Here is a 19,045-nt window from a genome sequence, read left to right as displayed (position 1 = left end):
CTTATGAGATATTCATAAGTACCTTTGCCCATCCAATACTTCTCACTCACATTAAAAAGAATCCAATAAAAAGCTTGAAAGATTCATTTCATGTTAAAAAGGGACTTAAAGGAAGATGCTTCAGAGAGAAAGAGTAGAACCATTGAGAATTCAAACCAGCTTACTACTGCTATCTGCTTCTGCTGTCACCTTTCTGCGACGCAAAATCCTTTCTAACTCAGTTTCACTGTTTTCAGTGTCAAGGGATTTTATGCTTCTTGAACTACTGGATTTGTTAAGTGTCCCCTAAAGTGAAAACAAAACAAAAACAAAACAAAAAGGTTAATGTCTTAATACAATATACAAAAGAAGATAAAAATCAAACCACTAAAACATTACCAGAATTTGAATGGAATTAAGAAATAAAATGAATTTGCTACATATATATATATATTTTAATGTGCATATTTTCAACAACACATAGTGTTAGATCATTTAAGAAGGTGCTATTGATGATCTAAGATGTTAGCTTTTGTATCAAAAGAACAGAACAAGAACATCTCTTGATGAGCTAACTGAAATTCAGCAGTGGGAAGGTACCTGCACATCGATGATTAAGATTCTGATCTGTGTTGGTCGATCTCATGGAGAAGAGAACGGATATACTGAACTCACCTTAGAAGGTTATCTTGATACGGCAGCCAAGAGCTACTTGTGCCACTGAAAAATGTGTGGCTGATTTCTTCAGAGAGAATGACCCTGGCTGCACAACTGGTGTCGTGGCTGCCAAAGGAGGCACATAATGCTCTCCAGTGGGCTACCCAAAGAAGTGCTGCACTCAGCACACCTTAACTTCACTGTGAAAGAGGAAACGTTATAATCGTACAGGGAGGCGAGGAAGGGCCCGGCACTGTAATTTCATATTCCTAACAGAGGAGGCAGTGAATGTATATTTGGGGTACAGAAGATACTGAAGGAAACAAGAGATGCCGTAAAGCTGTGTTCCTGCTAAAATTGGTACTGACTTTCAAGATGACAGAGAAACAGCCAGGCAGTAGTTCCCTGCCCTGGTCCCTCTAGGAAGTATATTACGGAGGGAGAGCTATGGCTCTCCATCTCGACTACCAGTCAGGTGTTTGTACAGAACAATGGGCGATGTACTTCTTAGGTGTAAGGACTTAGCACCCGATCATTACAAGTGGTCCATTTTCTTTCATAAGAAACGCCTATTATTTCTCTGAAATGGCCCTCCTCAGCTGTGCCACAGGCTTGAGGGGGAAGCCAGGAAAACCACAATCCTTTGATCAGAGCATATCAGAACCGTCAGTCCAGTATAACCTGCCAGACTTCATGCCAGAGTCAGAAGGTTTTTGTCCACCAAGGCTACCAGCCTTTGTCACTTCAGGTCACTATGGGATTGCCTTAATCCTGCTCCCTGCACAAACCTGCCCCCCTCCACACACACACCCCAACTTCCTAAAGGATTCTAAGAATTCTACTGGCTAAAAATGGCAACTCATGTTTCTTCTTTAGCCTATAAAACAAAAAAAAGTACCTTGTAAAATTAGGTAGTTACAAATCTCATATGACACAGATTATTTTGTTGTTTGGTTTGGAAAGGTTTTTACCCCCCTAACTGCACAGTTATTGAAAAGCAGCCCGTTGTCAGGGGAGGGAAATTGACTAACAAGATTAGGAGAGTATATTCTTTAGCTGTCAGCTGCCTAAGCAAAACTGGTATGTAAAATACTTAGACAAGGCTCATATTTTAATCAAGCAGACAATCCTCTCCCCCTGGAAGTACCTCTTTCTGCTTTTCATTTACTGCAAAAATTCATAAAATGTATTCAAAGGAAAATCACATTACATGTACCACTATAATGGCTTACTTTATAATTAAAAATTTGGTGATTTGGTTTATTTATTTAACAGTTAACAGTGCAGATCTGTACCTACTCATCAAGGAGTTACATAGTAAGACAGGATTGACACTGACAAGGTAAAGAAGACAGAACTAAAGCCAGTTTAGATAAATTTGAAAAAAATGTAGTAGAAAAGCTATTCCCAAATCGTTTGTGTTTATAATTTTAAAAAACTTACCAGCTGTATGCCTTTGTAAATAGATATCTGAAAAACTTATGGCCATTGCTATTAAAATAACTCATAAAACAACAACATTATGTGAATGTCAAGGACAGTCTGTGATTTCCCCAAGGGCTGGAGTTAATTCAAGAAAATGATATGTGTCTTTTTCTTTCAAGGATACCTTTTACCTTTTATTGAAGAATTTATCTTTCACAATATTCTCTATTTTTCATTTGGATACTAGGATTACTTCCCCAAATTCCTGACTGTGGTGAGCTACCCTCTCATCATACCGGATACTGAAAGAATCCATTTTCCAAGTGCTAATCTTTGAATCTCAAACTTTCTTCTCCATTCACTGACTGACATGGTTGATTCAGTCAATATATGGGTGAACTATAAATATGGAGGCAATTATGGAGGAAAGAAAGCTTTCTGCATGACTCTCAATTGAAATGATCAAGGAGCTCAGCTAATAAACTACCAAGATTGTCTTAATTATCTAATTATATTATAATCATAAAATTTGAGACAGAGATTAACCCAGAAACCATGTGGTACATACAATTCCTTCACTCTATAGGGAAGAGAATTCAAATTCTGTGCCTCGGGGTTTGGCCCGGGTCCCACAAGAAGTCCGCGACAGGGCTGGACCTTGAACATCGCTCTTCTTCCCAGAACAGTACTCTAAGTCTACTTCAAACCACTTTGATCATTTAACAATCTCAGTCCCCATGTTAGTTAAATGTTAATGATACTGACTAATCTAATTGTCAGGTGGCAAAATTAACTATTCAAAAATCCCTGGGTACTGTGAAAAACTAAAGATGCTCAAAAACAACCTGAAAGAGAATTTTTTAAAGCTATTTTTATTTCTTTGATTCAGAGGCAAGTGAACTTGAGAAGAGACTTTTGGAGTAATTTGCATTGATTCACTCTTCAGAAATTGCCGTTTCCACTTTGAGTGGCTTTAAATGCCTGGGGTGACTCAAGAGGTTTGCAAAATGAGGTGTGCAACATATGAGAAAATAACTATATATTTTTTAACTACAAAATACACAGCTCTAAAAAATTAAGTGTAAATAAGCTTGAAAAAATAAGTTCAGTCAACACCGACACTTTAAAAACTGTACAACTCAAAATAGAGTGAGGTTTTCCAACCCCCCAAATCACAGATCTGTTTTCTACCCATGGGCTAACTTTCAGCAATAGGCCAAATCTCTAAGTTGTGGATGTCCCTTACAACTCAGGTTGCCTTTCATTTCAGCAAAAACACCCCCACATTGAGCTTATTCCTGGTTTCTGTTCTGCAACAGAACTGAACACTGTTTCTTGGCATCTCTTGGTACAGGTGCTCGCTTTCCACCTCAATGCACAATCTGTAGGCTTTTCACATTTGTCTCTCACATGCCACAAGTGTGAGGCTGGTGTCATGTGCTTTGCTGGTTACTAACTTTGATGATCCTAATAGTCTGAACTCCAGCAAGAAGCACCGACAAAGCCCCATCTAACACAGGCTTCCTTTCTCTCGCTCTTATAAGAAGTTGTATGGTTTCTTGGCCCCAACTGACTGGGAGTCATCATCCCTCAAAGGAAACTCCTATAGGGGTAGTGGAGAGCTGCCGTTTAGCAAAGAAGAATAGGGGAGAGCATCGTGAGTTCCACTTTTAAAAAAAAACTTAATGCAAAAAAAAAATATTGCCAGAATAACAGCTTTAGTGATACATTAATGCCAGATAAGGTAGACAAATCTAATGATAAATCAGGGCAAGGAGAATGGGGGCAATCTGCAGAAAAAGAAGATGTTTTGACAATCTTTATAATTTGTAAATGATTTCACAAAATTCCATTTCACAAACTTCTCTCCATGAAGTGGCACAAAATTATAGTGAATACAACTGTATAGTGAATATGATCTTTAAGAGCCATGCTATCAATCAGGAAACTTGCTATCATACAGCATTATCAGGGAGAGGGATGTCTTGGGTAATCAAAATTATGTGTATCTCCTTATAGATGTCTGATTTTTCAAATAAACCTAATTTTTAAAAAGTCAAACTCAGTAGAGTTTACTCTTTCACTGATGCTCAGAATACACCCCAGAACCTCACAGTGCCCCTGGGGACATCTTCATGAATAGGAATTAGTATGACAACGTAGAGACAACAAATGGGACTGTCGTAAGGAGTTCTCCTTAACAGAACACTGGAAGACAAAATTTTCTCATTAAAGAATCTGTTAGATAATAACCACATACTTTTCCAATGGTTTTCACGCTTTATTCTGTAGGCAGACCACCACTGTTAGCGCTATACCTCTCTTTAGCCATAATTCCACTCACCTAAAACTAACGCAGACTAATTAGGCCATTCTGAGCCAAGTCTACTGTTTCATGCTTGATGAAAATAATTTTGTTTACCACAATTATGTGGATGTCTACATGCAATGCATAATTAGCACAGTAACAACAAACATGGGAATATTAGTTCTGTACCTCCGCCCCCATATTTGTTGACTTCCTGTGCATAATAACTGGTATTGAGACTGTAAGAGCATCTGAGAATCAAGCTCTTAGTATCTGAAACATTTTCGGAGTGGGGCGTTTGTCTCTGACAGCAACTGCTCGACAGGGCAGTACTCATTTATTCCGTTGGCAAAAGCTCAAACTTTGAAAAAAAGAAATACAACTCGAAATGGCATTAAGCATGTTCTTCAATGAATATGAATTACTTTTAGAAAATGAAATTAGTAACATAAAAAAAGAATTATATTTTATTCTCCAATTTAGCATCGAATAATTTTTTAAACTGTGACAAAAAGGAGACCGTGACCCTGATACTAACATATCTGGGTGGGAGCTCAGATGTACATTTAGGCACCAAGAATTCCACTTTCATGCCTCAAAGTTAAGCCCTATCCTTGTAAGAGACTCTGCTATATTTCTGTTATTAACAAGCATTTACTGATCTCAGAGCTGGCCTGACACTATCTTGAAGGATTGGAGGGCAAGAACAGGAAACAATGATTTTGGTGAAAGCATAACCATTCTTTTAGAATAGAAACAGAGTATTGATATATTATTAACACACCCGATGGGGGAGTTCATAGCACAATCAAGTGAACCATCAGAAGAAATCAAGCTTATTGTAAATGGAAATAAAACATATCAGAACCAATTATTCATAAAGATAGATTTTTAAAATATTCTCCTTTCATTTTCCCATTAACTAAAAAATAAACTGAGTTCTACTCTTACCAGTATTCCTTTCAGTTCATTCACTGCACTTTCAGAGCCTTTTGAAGAGTCTGGCTACAATTTTAAAAAGAAAAAAAATTACTGAGTAATTCAGTTTTAAAACACTTAAAGATTTTTACACAGCAAAGAGGTGGTAGCTTATATTGACTATATTTTTTAATCAGCTCTATGTCTTATGGTTAGGAAAAAGTATTAGACATGTTAGTGCTCCCAAGTGTCAGGTAAACGTAAATCAGAAGTACTATTCAACGCAAAAGGCCTCAAGCTACCATCTTCTAAACATCATTTTGTTACTTCCTATTATCATCATACATAGAAAAGATTTGGTAAACACCAGATTTCAAAGATTTAATTCCAAATTATTCAGAGCTTTTTACAATAAACTTTTCTCCACTTGCATTACTGGACTTCTTCCAGCAAGTGAGGACTAGGAAGGCAGCAGTGCAGAGCAGAAAGCAAGCAACAGGGCAGAAAACCTCTCTCAGCTCTGTGAGCTCCAGGTGGAGGCTGGCTTACAGAGCACTGGCACATCTGATTTCACGAATTTCACAACAGCAGTGAGCCAACAGTAGGGACCAGCAAAGAACTTGGCTTACAGAAGACTATTAGCATCACTAGCTACCTAAGCAGTAATAGACCTCCGAGGGTATGGAGTCCAATCACTTCATCTTACTGATGAGGAGAGTTACACCTTGCGGAAGGCTGTATTGGAGTCAGGTGTCTTGATTACAAGCCCAGTTCTCTTCTGACTGAACCAGGAACAACATAATTTGAAATGAGGTTCTGGGTAATATCTGCCTGCCCACAATACCCAACAGTATCTGTGTATCCCTCAACTCATTTAATGGAGGGAAAATTTAGCAGGAGGCCCTCATGAAAAGAAGATCAAAAAAGACCTCTGATCTCCCCTGTATCACTTGCTTTCTCAAAGGACAGAGATGAAGAGAAACCCCGAAGATACAGTGAAAGGAGCCTCTGAGGCCTCTCATTTCTGGAAAAGAGGTAAAATTTCTCTCTCAAGAAATGGGAAGTGATTAATAGCAACCTATAATCCTTTCCTCTCAAAAGATAATAAAAGAATAAGATCCCCTTCCAATTTTTAAAAATGGACAGTGGGAAAAAGAGAGAGAGGTTTGCTGCTCGTGTACAAATTAGACTAAGGCGTTCAACTTTCATAGCTTAGCTTGTCTGTGAAATTATACATGCCATCAGCGCCAGTCATAAGTGCCAGTCAAAAGCTCTAAAACACTAATTTTAACCATACCAGCACCATCATCAACATCAAGAAATTTAGAAAATATGCGGTTAAATTAGTATTCACAAGGCAGGCTTGACTTCTGTTCAGGTGACAGGCTGTGACTTCTGAACAAACGCCCTGGCTGAAGGCATACTCAAAAGTGCCACAATGCCACTGAAGGTGCTCTCTGGCTGCATAAGCCTTTAGAAGCCTGGACTGCAGACTCCTGACTTGTTTCATTTTAGGAAAGCACTGATGGTACTGGGACGAGAAGTCTGTACTCAAGCATGCAGTGACCATTTGTCCTAAAGGTTACTGACCAGGTCATTCAGCACTATAATCTACATAGTTTAATGATTACCAGTGAAAACCCAGTCGTCCACTGATCCTTGTTCAGTTGTTTTCCAGATTTTGAACTGACATTAAATAATGTGTAACTGTTGGAAGAGTCATGGTAAGAATAAAAAAGGACAAGGCTGTATTCTGAAAATGAAAGTACTAGGGAATATTGACTGCTTACGATTTAAGTTTTTCAACATTTTTCTTTCTAACCTAATTTTGTTTCTTTATGACATTGGATTTTTCTATAGTGATAGTTTGGTTTTGCTTATTCTCTCCAAAATAGTTGTGACATGAAAGTCATAAAAATGTATTCTTTTGAAAGCTTCCACTTAAACCCCGCATTTTAAAGTGTTTTCACGATGCATTCCATTTGATCCTGACAACAGCCCCGAGTCAGACAGGGCAGGTGCTACCCCAATTTTGTGGAGAAAAAAGCCTGGGAAGCTGGGGGATAGTGCAAGGGCCTCAACCCCAACCAGAGTGCTCTTCACTCACTCACCAGACTGCAGCACAGAAACAGCTGTGCCAGACTGTGCACACTCAGCTGCTCCTCCAGTTCTGTATTCCATCCTTTACTCAGAAAACTAGCACAAACCTGAATTACCCTACAGGGTTGGCCGTGGCTGCCATTTCATGAGATGTAAATCTGGTCTTGGAGTTGAGAATTCTCTCCCTCTTTCCAACCCCCTTTCCACACTATGGCCATTCCTGTCTTGCTTGGCTATCTTGCCTGCCTGTGACAAAGTGGCAACTTGAAAAGCCCAGTGACATTTGTACGGAACAGTCATGATACTGGGGACACTGAAGCAGTTGAGGAGGCCCATCCTTGAGAGTAAGAAAGAATGATAAAGTTTGGTTTAAAAGAGGAAGAAGAAAAAGAAAGAGAATCCATCTGTTGATACCTTATTAGAGTGAGGAAAGAAAAAAACATTGTTCAAGAAAAATTTCAAAAACTCTATTATTGGGTCTATTTAAATGGGACAAAGGGAAGAGAGAAGTACTGAACTAGACTCTAGGAACTTCGATAGATCCTGGCGCTCACTGTGCTCTAGTTTAGACGACAGCTAATGGCAGTTATACACAACAGTTTCTCCTTGAAGTGACCTGGAAGAGGTCTGTGAAATTAATGAACACAATCGTATAAATCTCACTATTTTTCAAAAGTTGCCTTAGGTCTGTTCTGGCATTATGATGTGATCCCCACTCCTCGTTCCCTTCCCCTACACACTAAAAAAGAAGCCCCAGGAAGGCAAGGATTTTCTCTTTTGTTTACAGATTTATTCCCAGTGCCTAAAACAGTCCCTGGCACATAGTAGATATTCAATAAATACTTGTTGAATTATACAAAAGAACCAGGAATTAAAGAAAAGATATAATAATGGTCATTTGTATGGGATAACAGTCCACATCAATGTCTCTCTCAAGGAGACGGCAGCACAGCACACGCAATAACAGGTGTTACTTACTTTCCACAGTGATTCAGGTTCACCATGGGTCAAGGAGAGTCCTCCCGAAACATGCTTATAAGGAAGTAAAGGCTTTCATGACACATTAGTCTTATCCTAAGATTTGACAGTCAATCCTGATGTAGCTTTCATCAAATTTCAAATTTTTACATTTGAAAAAGGAAATATCAAGGGGTGAAAAAGCATTTAATCATTCCGTACCTTCTCCTTCGGTCTGGCTGTCTGATTAACTGGTCTAAGATGAACTCCCTTTTTAATTCTATCCATCATCTCTTCAACTGCTTGCCTCTTCAGATCTGTGACTTCCTCAGCTATTCAAAGAACACACACATAAATCATCTTATGTTACAAGAAAACAGCTACTTCCTATTTTTGGTGATTTAGATTGCACTATGTAATTAACCACAGTTGTTTTTCAGAGTCGCAAAACACCAACAATTACCAATGTTAACAGCTGCCAGGTAGAAACATTGTTTTTAATAAAAAATCTTTTAATAAAAGATCTGCTTTGAAAAATAAGTCACAAAATTTAAGGTCTAATTTGTAGCCTAAAACTCCATATCAGGTCATCTATGTTAAACAATGGATTTTGTTCCATTTTTCAGCATAATGACAGACCTGAATTTCTCCAGATTTTTAAAAGCCCAACTTTATACCTAACCCCCCAAAATCATTCATCTTTGCCTCGCAGATGTTTTTATAACTTACAGTACATCCTATGTCAAAGAAAGCAGCCCAAAGAAGGTATAACTGTCAAAAAGCCCACTTGAAAAAAAAGGATCAAAGAGATCTTTTACTTGTTTGAAGAAATCCACTGTCAAAGATGAGCAGCAAATAGGTAAAATCTACTTTTAAACTGCCATCTTTTGTTTAGGAATCACATGGGAAGAAAACATTTAAGCAAATCTTTTTCAAGTCTTTTAAAACTGTCAATGTGAAAAGAAAACACACATCCAGAAACAAGTGCAATTAAGTAATTAAATTTGATTTAAAAATTTCAACTGTCCATTGTCTAATCTTTGCACTACTTTTCTGTAAAAACAATAAAGCTGTTGAAGTATGTATCAATTTGATTAATGCTCCTGAGATGAGCTTAAACCTGTTGATCAGAATAGTGAAATTTGTCTCTTTTGCAGAAGAGCTTGACCAAAAGCACTGAATCATTTTTGGAACATTTATCACCATCAACGCATTTCTACATCTTGTGTTTCCTTCCATCTAACTCACTGCAGCCAATATATTTAAGTATCTCATAAAGACCTTCCAATCAGAATCTTTAACAGACTTGTTGTGGGCCATATTGCGGGCACTCAGCAAGTATCTATCTACTGACTGACTTGTTAAAGTTTTGGATTTAAATGGCTGTTAATCTTTTTACTATTTGAGCAGAAATAACGAAGTCCCAAAAGAATGGCTTCTCAGTGGAGACAATCACAACTATATCCCCAAGCTACTTAACAGGAGTGTCAGGCTTTGTGCTAAGGAGGCCTAACTCATGGCTTATTTTTCTGCTACGCGGCGGGACTTCCCTCTAACTCTCGGTAGCTGTTCCTCTTATATAGATGACTAAGGTGCAACCAAGAGAATCCAGAAGGTTCCATTATCCTCATCTCTACAGCCACAGTGATGGGATTGCTGCTACATTCATCACATAATCTAGGTTTTCTGATACAGTCCTGACTTCAAGTAGTGTTCTGTCATCCTCACAAGCCATTGAAATACTGGGAATTAAAATTTCTCAGTAATCCAAACGACATCTTTCAGATCCAGAAGACAAAAAAAGTATCTCCTGCCAGACAACATGGGAAATAAGGCACCAAGGTCAGAACAAAACTGTGGGCGGATCAATTATGTGCCCTTAAATAGCACTTTCTTGGGCAGTTTCTGCGGCTGGCTCACAAACACCAACAAGGGGACAGGCAATAACATTTCTATGGATGGGAATTCATTCATTCATTCTTTCACTCACTCACTCATTTTATATCTGAATACCTATTATGCACTACACCATGCTTTTGCTGACCTTACTCAAAACCAGGGGAGAGAAAACCCAGATCTGTCATTCAAGCACCTGGTATGGGTATGGAATTTATTTTTGGGAATTTTAAAAAAAATCTTCAAAAAACATTTGATTTTCAGAAAGGCTGCCATTTTGAGTGAGACCTGGGAAGAGCTGCATGGCAACAGGAACGCCGCCTACAAACAGATTAGCACTCTGTAAGGAATGACTGAGACCCAATTACATGCACCATACAAAAACTAATTAAGGCAGACAGATGGAGAATTATGGTCAACACCATTCAAATCTGCTGCAGCATCTAACATAGCAGGAATTTAAAGTAGTTTCTTATTTTTGCTTGCCAGAATCATAGTGATAATTCAGAGAAGTGCCACTATCTGTATTGTATACAGATTGTAAACCAGGCTTTAATTTCTGTCTTTTTCAAATGTAAAGACTTAATTGGTCTTAAGGAAAAGAAATCACTCTTATCAGATTCCCTACTCGGACACAATACAAGGGCAACACTAGGTTAGCTGCACAAGCTTTTTTCTCTCTCTCGCCAACCCTGTTTTTGAACCAGCAAAAAGCAATCTATATGAACTTCTAAACTATTAAGCAGTTCTAATAAATCTGCAAGAATCACCTACAGAGAGCTCATGGTATGTTTTGTAATTCTTTCTGCAATCACACAGTTGGTAATTGTCTCACAAAAGCATGTAATCAGGGGGACAATAGAAATATGCAGGATACTGGAGATTAAAGAAAAGGGACAAATGAAGACAACAGGTCTAATGTTATTGAACTGCCACGGGAAAATAAAATCAAATGTTCTTTGAGTTAGTGCTTCAAGGTCAGTCTCAGATCAGAAAGCTACATGTAATTAATTGAGGCTTAACTTTTAAGACCCACTTGAAAAATAAGTTAGTTCCTAAAAAAAAAAATCCACAGACAAAACCATCACCTTTTTGCTCAATAAAACCTTTTGTTATTACCTAAAAGAAACTAAAATGCACTTCTAAATTCCACAGGATTACTCTTCTCTTTCACTAACATTTTTTAAAAGGTACTAAAAAAAAATCTTACGCCACTGTGATGTACGAAATTTCTAAAGAACATACCATGGTTGAATAAGTCTGAATTTGACCTAAGGTCATAAAGTTAAGGAAATTTCCTTAACTACAATGATCACAAGAGGCTGCTGAATGAGGACTTCTGCCCCTCACAGCGTGGTTGGTACACTGTCTTTTTAGCTATCATTTTGAGTATTTTCTACTACACTAAACACTACATGTTGTGAGGTTCATTAATTCTCACAAGAACCCCATGAAACAGAACCTATATCCCCATCCTATAGGTTAGCAAACTGAGGAAAGAATCAATCAATCAATTAATGAACTAAATATATGATAAACAGCAGGCATACCACTGCAATTTCAGAATCTGTGCAATAAATGCCTTCTTATCAAAATTAGAGTAATGACTTCAAAGCTTGTAATAACTTCTCATATTTAGACCTTAAAACTACTTCTGAAATATTCCACACACCTTCCTTACAATCAAGTTTTTTAATAGTTGTAACCTAGCAATAAAAGTTTCTCCATTCATAAGCTCTGAAAAGCACACCCACCGTATAGTAAAAGCCACATAAGACACCAGCAAAAGAAAAAACTGTGATAGCAACACTGGTCCATACGTTATAAATGCAAACTCCAAAAGGTCACAGATGAGTCCAGTGTCTGAGGGTCTACATTCATGCATCGTGCATTTAATCATTGTTGGTTTATTCATTCAACTGTTTTTAGCGTGAACTATTAACAAGACACTATAAATTACCTTGCCAGACAAAGAGAGGCTCCAATAATGGGTGGTTATGGTACATATCATTTAAGGCAGTATGATTTTAGGGTGGCTCCAGTTTAAAATCTCATGAGCAACTTCTCTGTCAGTAACTACCCAGATTCCCAAAGTAATGATCCCATAGTTCAAGGATGAGGGAGAAAATCCTACCACATTTCATGAATTATAAATGAAACATCATTTTCATAAGGAAAACTGTATAGTTTCTAACACTGGGGGTTAATAAGGTCTAGAATACTTTTTTTTTAAAATTTAAGGGTGCTGTCAAGGTTGACAAGCTAATAATGTAATTTACGTAGAAGGGGAAATCATTTTATTCTGACTGCCCTCCTGACCCTATAAGGCCTACCAATCCCAAAACAATACTGAAACAAACAAAATTTTGATTTTAATTACAGTGTCAAGGAAGGCTTATAGGCAGTAACCCAGAAGCAGGGCTGCCCTGCAGATCACCAAAGGCAGGACTTCTGAATCCTGCAACACCTTGTGCAAAACAGAATTTGCCTTTCAGCTGCATTATTACACAGAGGAATAGTTTCCAAAGGACTGCAGGAGGCAGGCACAGAAAGTCAATTCATATAGATGAAATCAAACAGTTTTCGTTTGTAACAGTGCTTTGAGGTACTTGCTAAGAAAGAAAAGACTAAGTCTAAACTTCAATTCATTCAATATGCAAGGAAGCTGTGGGAGGCTGCAGAGAAGAGTAAATCTTCAAAGAGTCTGCAATCTGTTCAGGAGGAGAGATATGGAAATAACTCGAACACCAGAGCAGAGGCTGAGGGATGGGACATTAAATCCTTATAACAAAACTTGAAGCAAAACGCTATAGCAATACACAGTAATGAGCCCATTCATTTTAGATTATTAATACTAATACTAATAAATAAGAGGAATAAGAGGAAGAGCCCGGAACACACAAATTGCCTGGAACCCTCATGGGAGATAGGGAATTAGAACAGCACCTTGCATGAGAAAGCTCTGACTAGAGGAAGGGCGGGGGAACATTGTGGAATGAGGAAAGACAGGAGCAAATGCATAGGGGGCTTAGAGGTAATGGTCCAGCCATAAGGTGGGACAGAGGTAATGAGAAATGAGGCTGAAGTAAAAGCAGAGAACTGTTTGTAAGCAGACTATAGAGTGTGCATTCTATTCCGATGCAGTGAGAAGCACAGAATGTGGTAAGATGAACACAATGTGATTAGACCTATGATCTGGGAACGCCACACTGCCAATGATATGAAGATGGATGGACTGGAGCAATGAAAGCTGGAGGCAGGAAAACGGAGCCAAGAAGTTTACACCTGGCTGGGCTTGAACCAGGCAAATCTACAATGCTTTGTAACTAGCAGGTGTTGAGCAAACACTGTTGCGTTTAATTTGGGTTCTACAGTTCTCAGGCAGAAAGGCCCAAGACATGGCCCGAGCATTCCAACCTTGTGCGCTCACTGTGGCTGCACACCAAACTGCACACAGCTCTGTGAACTGACTCCACCCAGCCACAGGAAAGCCCTCTCCCTCCATTCCATCTCTTCATATTATCCTCAACAACTCCCTCTTCAGTGAATCAGAGTCCTGTGAATTTCACCTCCCTGAGTCATTCCTGAATTTATCCATTTCTTTCTGTCTCTACTGCTACTACCGTCGTCTAAGCCACCATCAACATTCCTCTGAATGGCTGCAATAGTCTCCCTTCATCCACTCTCATTCCTTTCCAGCCTGTTCTCTGTTCTCTTCACTGCAGCCAGTGAGATTTTTTAAAAAGGACAAATGTCGTCGTGTTACACCCCTACTTAAAACTTCTACTGCCCTTACGATAAATTTCAAAATCTTGACCACAGCCTCTAGAATTTGGCTCCTGCCTACCTATCAGACCTCCTCTCTTGTACCCCATGTTCTAGTAACACAACTTTCTTTCAGTTTCCTAATATACCAAGCTCCTTCCCACTTTGGACTTTGAATTTGTTGCCCCTCCATGTGAACCACTTTTATCCTAAATACCCCCACCCTGACTTTCTAAATCCACAACTACTCAGCTCACACATCACTTTCTGGCACCAGCAGGCCACCTCCACGATCTCTTAGAAACTTATACTCTTCCTCCACAGTACTGATCAAAACTGTATTTAAATAATTATATATTTATTTGGATGGTCACTGGTTACCTCACTCGAATGTAAGTTTTGAGTCTTGTATCTCCGGTACACAGCACTGGAGTGGTACACAGTAGGTAGGTGCTTGAGAAAGTCTCAGTTCACTTGCTATCAACTCAAAAAGCCTTTCCTCGAATGCCTCATTTGCAATTACTCCCTCTCTTTCCTTCACACCCCAAAGTACTTCGTCGCTTAATGAAAACACCTTTCCCAGCATACCTCACCTCGCAGTGACGTGTGCATGTTTGTCTGCTCTAGACAATAAGCTACAGGAAGGCAACGACTTATGTGGTTCTTTCTTATAGCTGTTAAGTTCACATCCCTCCCGCAACGATCTGTTCATAGTCATAGAACTCAACAAAGGTGTGTATTGTTGAAAAATTGTACACCATCAACTACTTAGGGTAAACCAAGGCAGATGAGACTTACTTGTTTCTGGCTGAGCTGCCTTTTCTTTCTTAGCACCACTGCCACTCGGGTGGGATCGCTTCCGGATCATGGACATGAGGGATCTTTGGGAGAAAGAAAAAGACAGACAGGAGATTACTGGCTGCCTTATGATCAAGAAATAAAATGTGTAGATTCTAAATAATTAGTAAAAATCCAACTCTCCTCTAGGTGCATGAATGTATAACTAGAATTTAAGAAGCTTCTTTTCCACTTTTAATAAATTATTAAACTTTTCATCACTTTAAGGAAGAGAAAGATGTCTCATACCTTTCTATGTGAAACCAAATTAATTACTGGAAGAAAGGAACTGCTATAATTACTAATATGAAGCCTAGACATTTACAAAGTAAAATACATACAGAAAAAAATTCCACATCCATATCTAAAATTCAGAAACAGCTATTTACATAATACATTTGAGAGAGAGGGAAGGATGAAAGAATTAGGGGATGTTTTCAGTAAATAAATATCTATTTGTGAAATATGGGCACAAGAACATCTGAATCTGAGACACAGACCAAACACTTAAGGGATAAAAATATACTTAGACCACTGTCTCTCTGCTTCATGTTTTAAAAATCTGTATAAAATCCAAATCATGATAAATTTGACCACATTAAAATTTTAAAACCTCCATATATTAAAAGACATCAAAGAATAAAGAAATAAACCTCTACAGATCAGTGAGAAAAAGCAGACAACTTAACGAAAAAATGGACAAAACCCTTGAAACTCCATAAAAGAGGATGTCCACATTTCCAATACACATATTAAAAAGGTTCTTGACTTCATTAGTTATTAGGAAAACACAAATGAAACCCACACTGAGATATTACTGCGCACTCATCAAACAGGCAAGAAATTTTAAGTCTGATAATATCAAATGTTGGCAAGTTTGTGGAATAACAGGAATTCTCAAACTGAAGAAGGCATATAAATCAATAGCACCACTTTAGAAAACTGGCATTACCTAGTGGAGCTGAAGATACGCATATCCCAGGAGCCCGTGATTCGACTTCTATATATCTTACAGAAATACAAGCACTTGTGGACTAGGATACATGTACAAGAACGTTCATGTGGAATTGCCATCATTTCCCTGAACTGGTAATAACTCAAATGTCTATCAGTACACAATGGATAAACACATCCTGGGACATCCATAAAATGGATTATGTATCAATGAATATGAATGAACTTCAGCTACACAAAATAATATGGATGAATCCTACAAAATAACGTCGAGTGTAAAGAACAAGACATAAATGAATACAGTAAAATTACAATTATATAAAGTTAAAAAAAAGACCATATATATATATATATCTAGTAATCTAGGGAGCTATATGTAGTAGAACAAAGCTTTTCTTTAAAAAACAGATAAAAAGAAGGGATTCTAGAGTATCTGTTTTACTTTTTGATCCGGATGATGATTACATGGATATTCATTTTGTTATTTTTAAACCGTACACAAGTTTGTGTACATTTCCACATATATGTTATCATTCCCTCCAAAAAAAGTTTACAGAAACACAAACAAATCAAGAATTCTTGAATTCTTTCACCTACATTATAAATGTCCTCAGTGTGGTAAAGTGGATTTGACAAAACACGATCCTGAGGAAGATAAGCTGGGAAGCCAGCAATAGAAAACAAATATTTAGAGGATAGGAAAGGCCTCATGTTGCCTCCAGAAAAGGGGCCACTGGATATACACAGTAACACTTGCTCTGAGGACAGAACGACTAGAATGTTTCTTAATCACTGTAGTTTTCAGATTTTTTTTACTTCTTACTTCTACTTTTGGTTATATTATTAATCCCTTCTCTAACTGCCTTTTCTTAAAATTCCCAAACACATTGAACAATCTCCCACAAAGCAGAGGAGAAAGTAAGCAGGACATCCTGCTCTACCCTGTGCAGTTTCTAGGACTGAAGCAACTGGGAAACACTCAATCACTGGGCTTCTGACTTGGTCTAGTTTGTCTTCTTTGGGCTCACAGTGGCCTAAGATGGAATTAAATTCTTTTCATAAAACCTAGAAATTCTAATTTACACAGAATGTTAAAATAAGCACATTTTATTCCAGAAATTGGGAGAAATGAAATAACACAAGCTTTATTTGCTCATTTTTTCCATTCTGTCAACTGAAGGCAGGATGTTCAGTGTCGACTTGCTAACATTCCACAGCAGGGAGGGGTCTGGGGAGGGTGCTCACAGATGAGAGGCCTCTCCGGACCCTCTCACCACACTCTGGTTCTGAGAGGAAACTGGGAGAGTGCGCATTATTGTACATAAAGATCATGAAGCAGAAAGCTCTTTGTACTGCTCGGAATATTTGTATTATTTACAGAAATGAAGTAAGAACATATGCTCATCGTTGTAAACCACCTAAGTAGAGGAGAGAAAGGGCTAGCTTTAAATGTTCTGAAACAAAGTATAAGGTGGAGACTGCTATGCTTCCCAGAGGAAAATCATCTGTAATATTAAAAAAGAACCATCTGTCAAGAAGGGGCATAGAGTCCAAAGAAAGCAGATAGGGTGGGTCTCACAGGACAGATGAGAAGACCAGGACAAGACATCTGGGACCAATAATCCAAACATCTGGCTAAAATGGCCCCTTTTCACAGCCATTTCAACTGAAAGGATGTGAGCTTCAAGCAAGTCTCCCCCAAATACGGAACAGTTCAATGGAGACTATTCACCTTGAAATTCTTCAAGAAGTGTTCTTCATGTGTAATGTGATGGTTAATTTTATGGCTCAACATGACTGGGTCACGGGATACTCAGATACATGGTCAAACATTACTCTGGGTGTTTCTGTGAAGGTTTCAGATGAGATTAACATTTAAATTGGTAGCCTGAGTAAAGTAGATTGCTGTCCCTAATGTGGGTGGGCCTCATCCAACTAGTTGAAGGCCTGAATGGAACAAAAGGGTGACCCTCTCCCAGACAAGAGAGAACTCCTCCTGCCTGACTGCCTTGTAAGAATTCTGCTTTTTCCTACTTTCAGACTCAAACTGAAACACTGCCTCTTCCTGGGCTTCAAGCCTGCTGACCTTCAGACTGAAACTATACCATAGGTTCTCCTTGGTCTCCAGCTTGCTGACTCACCCTGCACATCCTGGGACTTGTCAGCATCCATAATTACGTGAACCAATTCTTCAGAATAAATCTCTTTTTATGTGTGTGTATGTGTGTGTGTGTGCACAGACACACACACCTTATTGGTTCTGTTTTTCTGGAGAACTTTAATACACTGATACTCTACCTTTCCCCCATGAGCCACACAGGCCCAAGACCTGTCCTACTTTCACTACCACTAGCACAAACTGACCAAGGTATGCCTTCTTCCTCTCTTTCCTCTCTCCCACCTGTCCTCTGGGTCAAAAGAACAAGAGGAGGAGGAAGACACAATAAAGCCTTGGGCCCTAGTCTTTTTTTCCACTTTTATTTCTATCCATGATCTATATCAGGGTAAAACAAATGGCTCAGGAACAAAGTTGAAAAGTCTTGATTAGTAGATTCAAAGTCCACTGAAACTCAATACACATGCAAATATATTTCTTTAACAAGAAAGTACTCCTTACTAAAAAAAAAAAAACTCTTTCTACTCAGAAATTATGTCTTAGACTATATAAATTCATCTTGAAATAAAAATCATTCATGTTATCCAATTAAAATTTTCCTTAAAGGACCTTATAAAAGAGTTCATACTTTAGACATCCATAGTCTGAATCCTACATTCGTTTCTCAGTAGGACTGTAACGTGTTCTTTGGGAAAATATTCTATTTAGGTTATACTTTACGTTTAATTCTAAGGGCTCTCAAGATTTCTGAGACTAAAAATTAAAGGCCGACAGCAAGATTACAATCGCTTTTTAATAGTTCTCTCTCCCTCATCGAGAGAAGTGACCTTTCTTATCAGCTCAAAATTTCAGACCTTATAGAAAGATCAAAGAGACGAATTTCCTATTTTAAATGTCAAATTCAAAATATCTCCTACAGATTTAGCTACCCAGGAGAGAAAGAATTTCAAATACCTAAAATTCTTTCAATTGACTCTTCGATGGATCATGTGCAAAAATTATTTTGCCTTAACTACTTCAATGGCTTAAAGTAGATTGTGTCATACCCTACTCAGTAAGAAAAACTAATGAGATTCTTTTTAAAAGGCAAAGCACCATTTTCCCAGTCATGTGGGAGGAACATGCTACACATT

General features: G+C 38.2%; 1 protein-coding gene across 7 annotated transcripts in view; it reads right to left on the bottom strand.

Annotated features, from left to right (window-relative positions):
• Positions 1-19,045, bottom strand: part of SHTN1 (shootin 1) — a 99,972-nt gene that overhangs the window by 22,933 nt on the left and 57,994 nt on the right. For 4 of the 7 annotated variants that reach the window (XR_011436439.1, XR_011436440.1, XM_005602205.4 and 1 more), the window contains 4 exons: positions 14,804-14,886; positions 8,567-8,676; positions 5,321-5,374; positions 165-285 (listed from right to left, as the gene is read on the bottom strand). Coding sequence is in view for 3 of the 7 variants with exons in the window: in XM_005602205.4 (XP_005602262.1) it covers positions 165-285; positions 5,321-5,374; positions 8,567-8,676; positions 14,804-14,886 (368 nt within the window). In the remaining 4 variants the exon portion in view is untranslated. The remainder of the gene's footprint in view (positions 1-164; positions 286-5,320; positions 5,375-8,566; positions 8,677-14,803; positions 14,887-19,045) is intronic. The other 3 variants (XR_011436442.1, XR_011436441.1, XM_014733265.3) reach the window with 1 other exon arrangement.

This window comes from Equus caballus, chromosome 1, assembly GCF_041296265.1.
Source record: "Equus caballus isolate H_3958 breed thoroughbred chromosome 1, TB-T2T, whole genome shotgun sequence".
NCBI classification, from domain to species: Eukaryota; Metazoa; Chordata; class Mammalia; order Perissodactyla; family Equidae; genus Equus; species Equus caballus.
This window is presented reverse-complemented; position numbering and strand designations above follow the sequence as displayed.